This window comes from Aspergillus udagawae (genome assembly GCF_001078395.1).
Source record: "Aspergillus udagawae IFM 46973 DNA, scaffold_4, whole genome shotgun sequence".
Taxonomy (NCBI): Eukaryota; Fungi; Ascomycota; class Eurotiomycetes; order Eurotiales; family Aspergillaceae; genus Aspergillus; species Aspergillus udagawae.
The window spans coordinates 317,690-332,640 of NW_025091267.1; the positions used below are offsets into that span (position 1 = coordinate 317,690).

The 14,951-nt window shown below is 49.9% G+C and overlaps 7 protein-coding genes and 1 non-coding gene across 8 annotated transcripts; 2 read left to right on the top strand and 6 right to left on the bottom strand.

Annotated features, from left to right (window-relative positions):
• Positions 1-677: 677 nt before the first annotated feature.
• Positions 678-1,517, bottom strand: Aud_005474 (alpha/beta fold hydrolase; the record flags this gene model as incomplete). The annotated part of the gene is made up of 1 exon (XM_043290404.1): positions 678-1,517. One exon carries the CDS (start codon positions 1,515-1,517, stop codon positions 678-680), a length of 840 nt encoding a protein of 279 aa, XP_043146339.1.
• Positions 1,518-3,242: 1,725 nt separating this feature from the next.
• Aud_005475 (MFS transporter) lies at positions 3,243-4,867 on the top strand (the record flags this gene model as incomplete). Its single annotated transcript, XM_043290405.1, has 3 exons — positions 3,243-3,478; positions 3,531-3,987; positions 4,043-4,867. The coding sequence occupies 3 exons, from the start codon at positions 3,243-3,245 to the stop codon at positions 4,865-4,867; spliced, it is 1,518 nt and encodes a 505-aa protein (XP_043146340.1).
• A 58-nt stretch (positions 4,868-4,925) lies between these two features.
• On the bottom strand, positions 4,926-5,998 carry Aud_005476 (uncharacterized protein; the record flags this gene model as incomplete). Its single annotated transcript, XM_043290406.1, has 2 exons — positions 4,926-5,296; positions 5,350-5,998. 2 exons carry the CDS (start codon positions 5,996-5,998, stop codon positions 4,926-4,928), a joined length of 1,020 nt encoding a protein of 339 aa, XP_043146341.1.
• Positions 5,999-6,547: 549 nt separating this feature from the next.
• On the bottom strand, positions 6,548-6,645 carry Aud_005477. The gene has a single exon. It is a non-coding gene; the product is annotated as a tRNA-Cys (tRNA).
• A 423-nt stretch (positions 6,646-7,068) lies between these two features.
• On the bottom strand, positions 7,069-8,893 carry Aud_005478 (putative beta-glucanase; the record flags this gene model as incomplete). The annotated part of the gene is made up of 9 exons (XM_043290407.1): positions 7,069-7,325; positions 7,374-7,403; positions 7,449-7,563; positions 7,611-7,698; positions 7,743-7,852; positions 7,897-8,051; positions 8,100-8,454; positions 8,499-8,587; positions 8,635-8,893. 9 exons carry the CDS (start codon positions 8,891-8,893, stop codon positions 7,069-7,071), a joined length of 1,458 nt encoding a protein of 485 aa, XP_043146342.1.
• Positions 8,894-9,363: 470 nt separating this feature from the next.
• Positions 9,364-10,143, bottom strand: Aud_005479 (uncharacterized protein; the record flags this gene model as incomplete). Its single annotated transcript, XM_043290408.1, has 1 exon — positions 9,364-10,143. The coding sequence occupies one exon, from the start codon at positions 10,141-10,143 to the stop codon at positions 9,364-9,366; it is 780 nt and encodes a 259-aa protein (XP_043146343.1).
• Positions 10,144-11,614: 1,471 nt separating this feature from the next.
• On the top strand, positions 11,615-12,460 carry Aud_005480 (uncharacterized protein; the record flags this gene model as incomplete). The annotated part of the gene is made up of 1 exon (XM_043290409.1): positions 11,615-12,460. One exon carries the CDS (start codon positions 11,615-11,617, stop codon positions 12,458-12,460), a length of 846 nt encoding a protein of 281 aa, XP_043146344.1.
• A 920-nt stretch (positions 12,461-13,380) lies between these two features.
• Positions 13,381-13,620, bottom strand: Aud_005481 (uncharacterized protein; the record flags this gene model as incomplete). Its single annotated transcript, XM_043290410.1, has 1 exon — positions 13,381-13,620. One exon carries the CDS (start codon positions 13,618-13,620, stop codon positions 13,381-13,383), a length of 240 nt encoding a protein of 79 aa, XP_043146345.1.
• Positions 13,621-14,951: the final 1,331 nt, after the last annotated feature.

A 14,951-nucleotide genomic window follows, 5' to 3' on the forward strand; every position in this document is an offset into this window, starting at 1 on the left:
CCACCACGTGGCTTTTCACCATGCCTAATCATGTAGACAGTTGGTGTGCTCTGCATGAAGTCACAAGGCCATTAGGGACTCTTCTTGAGATGCAGATATCTCATAAGAAAGTGAACTTACCATCGTAGTCTGACTTTCTGATCCCACGCTGACAGGCAAAAGGTGATGTACCAAGCAGAAAACAATTATTCCTGGGGACGGGTGTTTTTCAAAGATTATTGTGCATCAAAGGGATGGATGTTTGATATATATTGAGGCATAACCAGCATGAATCTTGGGTATTAGCCAAGTCTACAAGAAAGTCATCTGCGATCAGCCTTCTGCTACCCTAAAGTTTAATGGTATTGCACCGCTTTCGGAAATGGGGCAACGGTGCTTAACAGGTCGCAGGTGACCTCACCCTTCGGAGGAGTTTGGGTAACCAACAGTGGGTCAGCCTACTCCTACTTATTTAATTTATTTTATGCTCTGTAATGCTTTTTAAACTTTTATATATATATTCTTATTAACTGGTTACTAACTGGTTAGGCTCTCCGCACCTAGAGGATGTTCGCAACGATAGCTATTCCTCTTAAGAGGTACTCCATTACACGTAATAAGTATCATTCATCCCACCGCCCGCTTTCTTTTTAGGTACTAGAGTTGGTATAAAGACTGTCTGTTCATATGGATAGCTCTTATCTGTCTGTGCGATCTCGCCATTCATCAACCCGGATTATCCAATCACGAACCAGAGCTTCAAAAACACTAGCCTCACTCTCATCGATAGGAAGGCCATGCGTACCACGATCCAGAACAACATAGGTTGATCGTGGATAGAGCTCCAGCAAGCGAAGGCTGTCTCGATAGCCCACGCTCTCGTCTTGCCGACCACATACAATAAGGGTGGGTGCAAAGAATTTAGCACCTTCATTGTCCAACGGAAAAGATAGCTGATATCGATGTGGATCTGCTCGGATCGGATCTAACACCTTATTATCTGCTGCTTTCTCCGCCGGAAGGAAAACCTCTTCGTATTTTGCCTTTAAAGCTTTAACGTAAGCAGTCGTTTGAACGAGAACGTTTCCAAGAAGTGTCCTGTCTTCGGCTGGTATAGTTGACATGAGTTGCTCGTTTGCAACCAAAGGTTTGAAAGCATCGAGATCGCGCATGCTGTCCTTTGGCTCAATAAGCGGTACGCGTAATAGCAGGCCATCGACTTGCTCAATATATTTTTGAGCTATCGCTCGTGCAAGGTAGCCGCCACATGATGAGCCAACAAGTAAGAATCTTGACCTCCCAAGTCGAGAATCAATGAATTGCACCAGGCGAAGGTATATATCGTCCAGATCCTTGACATTATTCGCGGGTGTTGTGCCCATGCCTGGAAGGTCCACGTAAATCCGGCGAAATCCCGGTATTTTGTTGAAAATCGGCTCCAAGTCCCGCTGCTCGACTCTTGCCTCCATCTGCCATCCATGAATGAACAAAACAGGAAGTCCTTCACCGATTTCATGTGCAGATAGAATAGATTCCATTTTGTTACTCGGCGGTGAATCTATGAATATATGAGGAGCAGGGACCAGAGCAGTTATTTACAGGGCACAAATTCTTTACTGACAATCACGCCATTTTATAGTGCTGACAAAGTGCTGCTTACTCCTAGTTAACTAGTGTAATGTGAAGCAAACAGATGGAGAAATTGCCAGAATGTCAACAGTCGCCTAGTTTGCTCGGTTTGCTCAGTTTGCATCGAATCTTAGACTGCTAGTCATCCGAGCTTCTTCATACCACTATTCTATACAAGATCAATAATACGGAGGTCGCCTAAAGCACCATGCGGCTGCAGGGATTTATAGGTGCATCCGGTCTCCATATCTCCATAGCGAGGCAGAGGCTCGGTCTTTTTCGGTGAACATGACTACTTTGAACAAATCTCTATGACATGGTAATCGTGGTCCTTTAGACAGTCTCTGAGAACAGATCACGTTGATGATGAAGAGAGGATCGAGACTAGGTCAGGATTCTAGTTCTTGCGCGATGAAGGGGAGCAGCGCGTCCTGCAGCAGGGCTATCTGGGGTGCATACTTGTTGAACACTGCCTGAGATGTGCTTCGCTGACCAAAAAGCAGCTCGAAGGGGCTGCAGATCGCAAAGGTGTTCGAAAAACGCCAGCTAACGAGCTTGGCTCCGATCCAGTGTGTCTGGTGCATGATCCTGCGTGATGCATCGATGATCACGAATGAGAAGTTATCCACCTGGGAAACCCGCAGTAAGTGCGTCCTGGTTGGATTTTGTTTTTGTCGGCACTAGCAGGTTCGACGAGGATGAGCAATTGCTAGTCCTCAGAGCGGCTGCGCAGATGGTGCGAACCTGCTTCAAATTCATCATAGAAGGTGAAATGACCATGCAGAACCTGGCCTCCACGTAGGTGCAAAGCTTTGCAGCACTCATTTGCTCTCTACGTCATTTATATCGGATTGCATAAGTTCCCCGCTAAGCATGCGCGAGATCTTTGGCCATACAATCTCCTCGAGTCGTCCCAGATTCTGGGTTGGGCTGCTCTCTTGATCTCGTCCATCAGCGCTTTCTTCGGAGAGGGACTCGTGGGACTCGTTGGGGCTGTCCGATGTTTGGCTTGGCGGATGGGGTAGGTGATAGGTCATTTCATTTCATTACTTTCTCACCGTATCCTGATTACCATTCTAGTCAAAGCAAGGGGATTCAGGGGTTAGACAGATCACACGCGCCGAGTAGGCCGACTAGATGCATTTCTGGATCGATCGTAGAGCTGAAAGAGGAGCCGGAAAGACACAATCTCAGTATAAACGAAGTCAGGAGTAACCTGGCACTTGTCTAGACTTGCCAGCACCGGCCAACTATGAAGTCAAGACATGAAAGACAGATAAATGGCTATTCCCGCCGGTCAAAGCTTTACAGGGCTTCGTAGTGGCCGAACCACGATGGAGTCATAACGCGACAGATGATTGGGTTTTTGGCCGGAAAACTATCCCAGCTGCGAATATCCTTGAAAGCTGGAATGATAAATCAGGATATTCGATGATTGCACTATGTGAGGACGGAAAAAGTTATCACGCTATCCCGAAGCGGACGAATGTGACGTATCGAGACGAGCATTATTGATTGTCCTTCACCTTTCAGGGGGGCAGTCGCAGTATTTATTTAGAGCTTGCCTCTGGTACAATGTTGCTTGGCCATATCCTCCAGCTGGAGAATCAAAGGAGTAACATCCAAACACCGCTATGCAGGATTCCCCTCCCAGCGAATTCACTGACCTGGAAAAGGGCGGGGATAGAAACATCGCAGCGCCCCCAGAGCAGGCAGCGCTCTCTCCTTCAGAAGATCAACATGATCTCCTCCAGAAAGACCCGAATCTGGTCAGTTGGGACGGCAACGATGATACCAACAATCCCTTCAACTGGCCGGTCAAGAAGAAAGCGCTCCAAGTGGTGTTGATGGCAGTCAATACCTTCATAACGTGAGTCCTTTTCCCTGGCAAATCCATCCGATGCACAGCTGAGATAATGCAGTCCCCTGGCCTCGACCATGTTTGCTCCTGGAGTCGCGGAGGTGATGCGTGAATTCCACTCCACCAACGACATGCTCGCCTCCTTCGTCGTCTCCGTTTTCGTGCTTGGATACATGGTTGGCCCTTTCGTGATCGCTCCTCTGTCGGAAATGTACGGCCGTGTTCCTCTCTACCACGCCTGCAACATCCTCTTCCTCATATTCACCATCGCCTGTGCTGTGGCGCAGAGCCTGCCGCAGTTGATCGTCTTCCGGCTGCTGGCGGGCGTTGCCGGGGTGTGTCCATTGACCATTGGTTCGGGGACGGTGGCGGATATGGTTCCCAAGGAGAAACGGGCTGGCATTATAGCTATCTGGGCTCTGGGGCCTATCCTAGGACCGGTGATTGGGCCGGCGGCAGGAGGATTTCTGGCCGAAGCGGAGGGATGGCGCTGGGTGTTTTGGGTGATTGCTATCGCGGTATGTTTGTTCTCTTCCTCTTGACGGCTATCTGTGCTAACGAATCTTGTTCTAGACCGCGGTCGTGACCGGCAGCTGCATGTTGCTCTACCGCGAATCCTACACCCCCGTCCTCCTACGCCGCAAAGCTGCTTTCCTGCGTAAGGAAACCAACAACCCAGCGCTCTACTCGATCCACGACAGCACGCGGCCCACGAAACGGACCTTCCTGGTCACCCTCGCCCGCCCCATCAAGCTGCTCACCCGCTCGCCCATCGTCTTCCTCATGACCCTCTTCGGCGCCATCCCCTACGGCTACCTCTACCTCATGTTCACCACCATCAGCTCCATCTTCGAAACTAAGTACGGCTTCTCCCCCGGCCTGGCCGGCCTCGCCTACCTGGGCTTCGGCATCGGCTGCGTCATCGGCATCGTCATCTACGGCGTCGCGGCCAACCGTATCGCCGCCGCCCACTCCGCCCGCGGCTGCTTCACCCCCGAGTCCCGGCTCCCACCCATGCTGGTCGGGTGCTGGTTCGTCCCGGCGGGGCTATTCTGGTACGGCTGGTCCGCCGAGGCAGAGGTGCACTGGATCGTGCCAATTCTCGGGACGGGTGTGTTTGCCATCGGACTCGTGACCGTCTTCATGCCGGCGAGCAGCTACCTGGTCGACTCCTATCTCACGCATGCGGCCTCAGTGACGGCCGCGAATACGGTCCTGCGGTCGTTGATCGGTGCAGTGCTCCCGCTGGCGGGACCGTCGATGTATGAGTCGCTGGGGCTGGGGTGGGGGAATTCGGTGCTGGCGTTTATTGCGCTAGCGATGTGCTTGTGTCCGATGCTGTTTTGGAAGTTTGGGGCGAGGATACGCACGCATCCGCGGTTTCAGATTACATTGTAATTTGCATATAGACATGATGATAGGATAACGTTCGTATATCTACACAGCAGGGTAACAGTCACTTCCTCCTCAACTCAGTCAACTCCTCCAAATCCACAACCTTCGGCGCATCCCCAGAACCTCTCAGCGAAGAATTGAAATCCAGCGTCGCCAAACACGAATGCTGGATCTCGCCGCCGCGCTCGTACCACCGCGGCACCACCACCCCCGGCGCTTCCTTCGCTAGCTGCTCGACCGCGATCCCCTCAAACGGCGGCGCCGGTCTCTCCAGGATCCCCAGCTGACGCATGTGCCTCGTGAGTGCCCCGAGAAGCACACAGTCGCACTCATACGAACACTGCACCTTGCCCGAGCGCAACACATCCACCCGACCATGCACCCTGTCGAGGATCCTGCTTATAGCATCCTCCCGCGCACGATCAATCGCATCTAGCTGTGTCAGCGCTGCCCTACAAACCTTACCACAAAGACCTAAAACATACTGGATACTCGCTGTGGAATCGGCAATTCGGAACAAAACCTGCCCGTCAGATTCCCCTGCAGATACCCGCACGCCAGCGCAAAAATCTGCCGGTGCTGAAACACCCAGGAGACAAACAGCCACTCCTCAACCTGGGCTAACGACTTCGAAGCCGTAGCCGTCTTCTCCAACGCCCTGATCCACATATCGGTGAAGACCTCGACCGCCTCGTAGCACTCGTAGTAATCAATCAGCACGGCGAAGTCGACGAGTCTGCTGAAAGTCAGTTTCCTGGGAACGGGGCGCGTGCGGCCGTGCAGGATGAGCATGAGAATGAGGAAGGCAGCGGGATCCCAGTTGTCGATTTCGAGGTCCAGGTGGCCTCTTTGATGGAGGTCGTGGGATTCCTGGAAGCCGCTGTGCAGGGTGCGGGTGAACTGGGGGGAGGCGAGGGTGAGGTGTTTTGAGGAGGCGCGAATCTTGAGTATCGCTTGGGGTTTTTGGTTGGCTTCATCTTCCTCTGCTGCTGCAGGTGAGGTGCCTTTTGGTGTTGAACCGTCTAGCAGGAGTGGGTGCAGTTGGTCTAGGGTTTGTGGCAGGGATTTTGGGACATCGTGGACGAGAAAGGTGATGTCGCCTTGCCTGTCTAATTCGTATATTCTCTCGTCCATTTTCAGTGGCTGAGCAATCGATGAAGGTGATGGGAGGGAGATGGGCCTTATATTAATTGCATGTATTTGATCGCCTATTTATAGTATTTTGCTGCAGAAGACTCCTTCCTTTTGCATGATCTGCGGGGTCGGACTGCCAACAACTTAGTTTAACAACCAGGATTGGTATTTCCGGCATCGACGGAGTACAGACAAGTAATCAGGCTGCAATGTTGCTGCATATTAGACAAGCATCCAGATCTGTCGATGCCCTATTCGGTGGCAACACGACTGTCCTCGCCAAGATTATGTTTCTAAAGTAGGGTCTTGATCGTTAAACTTTCTATTCATTTACGCGGTGCAAGGTTAGGCCGTTTAATTGAGCTACAGGATCAACCAAGGCCGCAGGGCATCCACTTACTACTCAACTAGTACGTAGATAGTAGGGTATATTCAATAGTGAATGGCAATATCAGTGGCTGAACATGTTATTGCATTAATTGCATGCTTTGGTGGAGAAGCTGTCTTGGCAATGATGGGTCGGAAAACAAAATAAAAAGAACAAAAATTAGGACTGACCGTGGATCGAACACGGGACCTCAAGATATTACAGTACACATCTTGCGATGTTATTGCAATCTCACCCTCTACCACTGAGGTACCAGTCCTTTTGTTGTTATTGCCACAATAAGTTAAGTTCTATATTCAGTGTCGCCTATTACTTGCATCACCCATAACTCGACAAAAACGTTATTTCAAGCTTCAACAGTTGGTTACAATATGAGGATCGATGGGAATTTGAAAGAATTTGAGTGAACTACTTGATCTAGATGTAATTGTATACATCTAACATCGTTATTGCTCACATTGCGAGGGAAGGGAAGGAAATTGTCTATGGCTCTTCTCTGCGTAATTATAAATTCTTTTTTCACCCTTGCTGGCCTTGGGTTCACTACACATGAAATGACATATTTCACACAATGCTTGATGATCAATATGGGCATACTATGCTCACGGTACATCTAACGAGCCACATAACCTCCTATAAACATAATCTAACGGTCTGGTTCTCTGCATACTCGCCATCAATATCAATGCTCAGGCGGATAAACCACAATCTTATCCAGATCTGCCCCCTTGTAGTCAACCCCATTGTACAATCCTCCGACAGTAATGGTATTATGCGAGCCCTTCTCCAGCGTCAGCAGCAGCGGCGCCGAAAGAATGATGCTTTTGTGGGTATCCCTCTGATAAAGGGTCTCCACGTTCGACGTGTTCCCGTTGACTACGACGCTGCTGATGCGACGGAGCTGCCATGAGCCACCAATGCGATCGGGGGAGCCTCCCGCTGGTACCGTTAGCTTTTCTGCTGATTTAGGCTCATAGGTATACTTACGTTGATCGCCAAAGCCCATATCATCGGTGTCTATAATCTTAGTGTGGAAATTGAAAAAGGGGGAAGAAGACGTACTCTGGTAGTAGAAAGACACCCATTGTGGCTTGCCAGTTCCCTCGACGCCCTCAAAGGTGACCGTGCTGTCATTGCCATAGATCCCCGTCAGGATGACACCGTCAGTTGCAAAGTTCTACTCAATTAGCATTGCGACTGAGCTGGACCGAGCAGAGGACATACAGCTTCCTGTTTATACGCATTGCCGTTTGTCTTGGCCTTCCTGGCCGTGTATGTGTTGCCACGGATGGCTTTCCATTCACCGGTTTTGCTGGGCTTGTCAGTATTTCTTTATTCAATTGGTTGGTGACATACACATTGAGGTCGTAGACGTCATTCCAGACGAGGTCGAGCGTTTTCTTCTTCTCGTCGATATCCATTGGAAGCCAGATGTACCGGCTTTCCCAGAGGGAGTTGGAATCCCACTGTACTCATTACCTTCCATTCACCCTCCCAAGGACAAACTTACCTGATCACCAATGTACAAATAGGTCGTCCTTTTCGTCCCCTTAATGCGGAGGGAGAAACCAGACTGCGAGCTGAACGTGCGTGTGTTCAGAGGAGCAACCATGAATGGCTGGGACCAGGGACCGCTGAGCGAGTCCGCGCGGAACGCAACGACATCTTCTCGGTCAGTCATTGCAATTATCGTCAAGGCTGTTGCTCACTCACTGTTCGGCCGATAGCCAGTCTTGTGGCTCATCAACGCCCAGTAGCTCTTCTCCGTTTGGATAATAGTTGGCGCCTCCAGGTCGAACTTTGGGAACCGGTAGACGACTTCCTCCAGCGCGGTGACGTTTTTGTTGTACGCGGTAAGGTATACATCGCGTCCATACTTGCTGTCGCCGTTCGAGTAGAGCGCATACGAGCGGCCATCCTTATAGTCGGTGAAGAGCCCAAAATCTTGCGACCAGTTGCCCAGCGGGGCCGTCGCGTCGACAAAGGTATAGGGCCCGTTGATGTTGTCGGAAGTAGCGAATCCTTGCAGGAGCCATCCATAAGTCGAATTATCTGCATGCCACCACATCTGGTATCTGTTAGAAGAAGCATAGCGAGAGATGATGACCATACATGATACTGATTCGACTCCTCACTGTAGACCACCTTAGGGCGCTGAATGATGTGCTTGGGGGAGATGTACGGATGTCCTTCAATCGGCTCTGTAGAATAATCAGCCAGGCATCTTTCAGGAGACCAATTGTCATACTCAAAGCCAATCCATGAGGCTCCCACGTCGCCAAATCCTCCGAACTATACACCGAGACACCGCCACCCTCCGTCTGCCCTTCAACCTTGTACTCGCCGAACCACCAGAACTTGCCCGACTTGTCGTCATAGAGAAGCCCGCCAGCATGCGCATTGACTAGGTCCCCGTTGGTATCTCGCCATCGGCCTCCGGGGACAATATATCTGGCCTGTGCCACAGCGGCAAGGAACACAGCACAGAACGACGTGATTCCCCGCATTTTGAGAGCAATTGACAGTTTGAACTTCAACTGACCCGGATTCCATCATTCTGGAGCTTTATACCCCAGACCTCGTGTAGCCAAGGCGGCATCGGTAGTTGCTACCCCGAGATTTGCGGGGATACAATTAAACCGTCAATTTAGCCGTTCTTGGCTGGAATGGTCCTCATGGTCAATTTATTTTATGATTCTGAGTTCGATCATACTTGAAGCTATGCAGTCTGGAGTGTGGTGATGAACCAAATACGTCAATTCCGAGTCTTCAGGAACAGCAATTTTCCCTTATGGAATATTTCAGGCCGTTTAATTCAACTTTATGGGCATATCAGAACCAGGCTGGAGATGACTGTCTCTCGATATGACAGATCCTCTCGTATAGAAAAGCTAATAGCGTAAGTACCAGTACATCTGATGCGGTTCTTGATTATATTCACTCACTAAAGTTACGCTTGAATACACAGTGAACCCGACTAGGTCGTATCAATCTTCCTCTTCTTCGACCCCGAATCCGCGCTTCCAGCCTTGGTAAACATACTATCCAGCCTCTGCTGCCCCTTCTCATGCTTCTCCACTCTAATCTTCTCCGCCGCCAACACCGGCGGCAGCCCTTGAACCCTTTGCTTCGCATCCTCAAGCAACTCCACCTCCCTCTCGCGCTGCTTCTTCACCGTAGGAATAGACCACGAGTTCGCCGACGCAGACTTGTACGCCAGCTTGTACTTTGAGCCCGTCAGATGCGTCTCGTACGTGTTCGCATCCACCTTCTTCACATGCTGATGCGCCACTATCAGCCAGTGGTACTCCGTTCCGACGGGGGCGCCGCTCCCCTCTGGCGCCTTGCGCGCTCGCCGCTTGTTGGTCCTGTAGTCGATCCGCCAGAGATCCGGCTCTTCCTTGGTTTCTTTCCAGGTTCCCGAGTCGTAGGTCCAGGTGTGGGATCCGCCTACCGCCATCCCCGAGTATACTTGTCCTTTGAATGACTTGAGGGCGTTGTATCCGCCTGCGTAGCCGGATCTTTTCTCCTTGTCTGCTTCTTCGATGACGGTGTGCTCGGTTTCCTCTGGCATCTCTTCATCTGAGTCGAAGGGGACGGTGTCTGTGATCTCGCTTTGCTGCGAGCCGGGTGGGCTGGCATGCTCACTGAGCTCGGGCACGGGTAGGTTTGTTGTCGTGGCATTCTTCTCGGACAGTGGGGGTGATGGGGGGTTTTTCGCTGCTGAGGTAACTTTCTTTGCGCGTTTAGGAGGCATTATTCTGTCGAGTTTCTAGCCAAGGATAGATATTGAACGATAGATATTGAACATGTAATTCAGAGGGCTATGGTTGACGATGGATGTTGACCAAGGGTAGCCGTGACGTCACTGATAACGCATCCAACACATCTACTCCATCCAACCTTCCAAATGGGGAACATAACATATAATCTTATAGCTGTCTTGACAACAGAGACAGAACATCCTATAATATGCTGCAAAATAAGACACTGTGAATTGAGAGAACTGATGAAGGTTATTCAAGCTAATCAGTTATTGATGACAGTAAATTGCACAAGAAGGATTTTGTGCCACAAGAAACCCAGTGCCTACCTCTCTAGTAATTAGGTGAATGGTGTACCTCAGCCATTGAATAGTTGGTATCCTAAGTGAGTGAGAAAAGTGAATATAGGTCGGGAAGTCAAGTACAGGTAAGCCCCAGCTGTTATAGGGCTCTTCTCCTAGGAAATATTTAAGAATAGATACTTTTAATATCATCCTATCCTCCACCTGTCCCTCAAACGCCAGTACGGCCCTCTGAAAGCTGAAAGTCTGGACGTGTTACATGGCCGCTGTGCACCCAATGGACATTAGCCCAAAGTCACGTAGAATGACTGTATCCTTCTACAAATTGATACTCGACTCCAAAAAGCTACGTAAAAAATTGACAAGACATGGAATGTATGTCGAACCGACTACTCGGTAGCAATATCGACAAGGGATAGGGTGATGTCGGTGATAGCACGTCAATACTCAGAACATCAGACCTCGATATGCAGATTATATGTACAGCCAAGAGGATTGCATCCACCCCTTTACCTGCGCTTCCAAGCAAGTTTCTGAGGTCAGAGATCACATTGGATTATGGGAGGTTCTCCGGTGGCTTACTCGCCAGGACCGTGCAGACGAGGTGAACTGTGACGAACGGCCCTACCTGGTACTGTAATATGAGGGCAGCATCCGTCTAAGTTGCAACTGTAAGAATTGAATACTTGGTGTCCTAGATTCACCATGAGAATACTCTCATCCATTTCCTGAGATGTTAGTGTTGGGTGACTTCAGCTCATTTGTTGCCTGACGCTTGTAAACCGTCATCGTTGAATGGAGTGTGCCTAAGGCTTCTGCTGACTACCTACCTCTGGGACCAACACAAGGGCTAATGGTCACGTCAACTACGTCTTGAAGAACCACAAGAAGGGAAACTCTGAGTCACAATCGTCCCAGAGTCTTGCTCTCACTATACACAAGTTTGTCCACATCATATAATCTAAACCAAGAAGTTGAGAGCACGCTCTGGATATTTCTTCGAGAAGAGCCACTTTGTACTGGAAAAAAGCTGCTTTGAAGTGTCGGTGTGTGACTTTTGGCTATTTCAGAGTGCTGGATCTTTACATAACCCAAAATCCTTGAAAATAGTAAGACTGGACAGGATGTGTCAGAATGCAACTTATGCTAACAACACAGGAGCATGGCTAGTCAAGAACTGACGGCGAATTTGCCAGAAGATCATATCCTCGTCCAATTCACGAACATGAAAAGGCTTCAGCAAACAGCAGAGCGAGTCCACGACTCCCTGAACAAGAAAGAAGATGGAAACCAGTTCATCCTCGTTCTCGGACTGACCAAAAATGCCCGCCTCGACCTGGACAGCGAAGAACGTCCCTTGAACGGCATCTCATACCGATTCATGTTCGAGAACACTACCGGCATCCTCAAAATCCTCACTTACGGGCACGATGTCATGACGTCCAACATCACCCGCCAGATCGATCTCCTCTGCGTCCGCATGGGAATGGACCCTACCTCAGAATTCGCATCGGGTGGAACCACCACCCGGCTTCTCTGCGCAAAATCAAAGGGCAAACAGCCGGATGGATGTCTCTTCCCCAAGGCCCGGATCCAGAGAGACCGCGAGGCCTGGCCCACCCTGGTGATCGAAGCAGGCGTCGCCGCGTCACTTCCCCGGCTCCGCGAAGAGGCAAGATGGTGGCTGCGCAACTCACAAGGCGAAGTCCGGATCGTCCTCGTACTTGGCATACATCGCCCGAGACGAACGTTGATTATGGAGAAATGGGGGCAGCAAGACCGCACGCCGATAAATCAACGTCAGCTACCACCACAGGCTGAGGCTCCTCTGCAGGCGTACGCTGCACAGACTATTGAAATCAGCTCTGAGTCTATTTCTGGTGTTCCTCTCGTTCTTCCTCTTGAGGAGTTACTCGAACGACCACGTCAGGGCAAGGAGACTGATATCGTGCTGGCGGAAGAACAGCTTCGCGCCTGCATGAGCTGGATGTGGCAGTGGATGGGCTGAGGCATTGCTTGAGCTAGGAATTCTGCAGAGATCCTTAGCCTAGCATCAATCCCCAATTGCTAGCTGAGAATCAATCTTCATCTTCAAAGTATATCATTTCTTACTGATATGTTCATCGTCACAATCATAGATGACAAAGGTACATGTTTAGGCGCCAAGGCACACCAGGGCTGAGTCTACGCCCATGACGTCATAGGCGCTGGAGTGCAAATCAAGATAATATTTACCCTTTGAAGAGGAGGTAGACTAGTAAGGCTACTTTATTCCTGTCATTCAAGCAGAATATTTGATCTATTTTGTAATCAGTCTAAAAATAGTTTGCTTGGTTCGCTTGTACATCCGGATCAACGGCATATCTGATCGGCACCCGATGATCAGGATCGACATATACACCTCTGAACTCCACCGAGTACGCAATGTTTCCCGTTATATCCGCCAATGTATGTATCCACGAGCTAGGTATGTCGACGCACTTGGGATGATTTGCAATCATGCTGAACAGGCCACGCCAGCAGTGGCAATGTTGGATATCCGTCGAATTCGGTTGGGTGCCGTGGCGCAGTATGATCCAAGAAGACATAATGTAGTAGTACATGATGGAGAATGATTGCGTGTCTTAGCCCAGCTGACTCTTATTGAACAGGAAGGGAAAAAGGTGTATAGCAAAATGCACAGGGTATAGAAGGGCTCATTTTCGTAACGTCATTATCGTAACATGGGATTCCAACCAAGTCCCAGCCAACAAGAAGAGTCATAGTGTTGAACCAGTCAACTATCTCGGTAATCCAGAATAACGTATCGAAGAGGTATCAGATATCCGCGTCCAGGTAGTAGAGTTGGTTGGTCCCTTGTGTCTGTCTAAATCGTCGCAAGATAACTGAAATATCCCAGAACCAAGTTCTGGGACCGTAGTATGGCGATCATGATGTGGAATGTCGTCGCGGCGTGATTAGGATAGTGCTCAGTCTCTTCCAACGCTGCGACGGCGACGAGGAGTTATCCCGGTCTGATCGGTCGCTGGTCTTCGTGGCGGACCGAGGCCGAGTGACGATGGCCTCGTGATCGGCTAGGACATCTTCCAGGCGGACGTCCGAATCGGAGATGCGCAGGTTGTCTGAGGGATCGAGGATCTCGATGAACTTGGATGGCATGTCGCGCATTTTCAAGTGCTGTTGTTGTTGATTGTGAATTTGCTTGTGTGGTGTCCCAGTGCACTGGTGAGTCAATAGAAGCGGACCGACAGTAATAAAAGTATGCTAAGAGATGCTGTCAGGTGAGGTAAAGACATTTGTTCCCCGAGAATAAGCGATGATGATGGACAATCGCTTATGAATTCTGTTTCCAAAGAAGCAAAGAAAGATCAAAAGGGATCCGAGGGTATTCCAAGATTATAAACACCCGCGTGAGGAATAAACATTTTTAAAGATTAACAGCCACACGCTCCCGTGACTGAAAAGGATGGACATGCAGCCGATAATCCCAAATTTGCGGGGTTTAGAATTTTTCCTTCTGTTGCGAATGACCTTAACCCGACACACAGATCTCCCACCGCACCAAGGGCGCCAGGATACTATTGCTCAGCAGCAGTACTAGCACGGCGTATGATGATCCGGTGGGGGTCTGTGTCTCGTACTGGCAACGATCGCCCAGCAATTTTACACTGTGGCTTGCCGCAGCAGGACCCCAAGTGGGCGCTTGTGGAGGAAAATGGCGTACGCTGCTGATGTGGCTTCGCACGAGCAAATAAGGATTGATGATCGTGTGAGAGGATGGAGGATGAGGCAGCCGGATGGTTCGTCTGTTTCGGAAGGTTTTGGTGATTATCAATCAGACATTCCTCAGACACTACCTCTCTAACTTTGTTCGAGGTAGATAGATGTCCCTGTTCTGGGTCCCTCTCCATACAACTCCACACCGACACGAACTCCTTGAGCCATGACCGTCCTGTGGTTGATCAGCGGGTCTTTCCGAGCTGATTGGCAATCTCAACTTTGAGACCGAATATTAAGGTAGCTATCCTTTCTGGATCCTTGGTCCAATCCCAGAAAGTAAAACGGGAACCTTTTGTTGAGTGTTGTGTCTTGTAACCTCCAATGCAATAACTTCGAAGGTCGAAAGCGACCTGTTTCATCTACAAACCTGGCCATTACGGATTCGGGATTCATTCCCAGCGCTAAGAGTCGAGAACGACGATGACCTCATCAGAGAACCCAAGAGAGTCTCGACGCATCCAATCTCTCCAGACTGAGACACTGCGACTTGTCGTCCACTTGAAAAAAAACTCTGAAGCGTTCGTTCCCCTCTGCGCCCCTTCATTCTTCTCCATACCTTGATCCAATGGGACATATGACGCACATGAACGACCTCTCTCTGTCTTGGCAAAATGCAGGTAATATAACCAACAGCCACTGACTACATCGTAGACCAGGCGCTATCATTCCTCTGTATGAATTCTTCTGAATCATAGTACCTGCCTGCCGTCCTTGTCCGC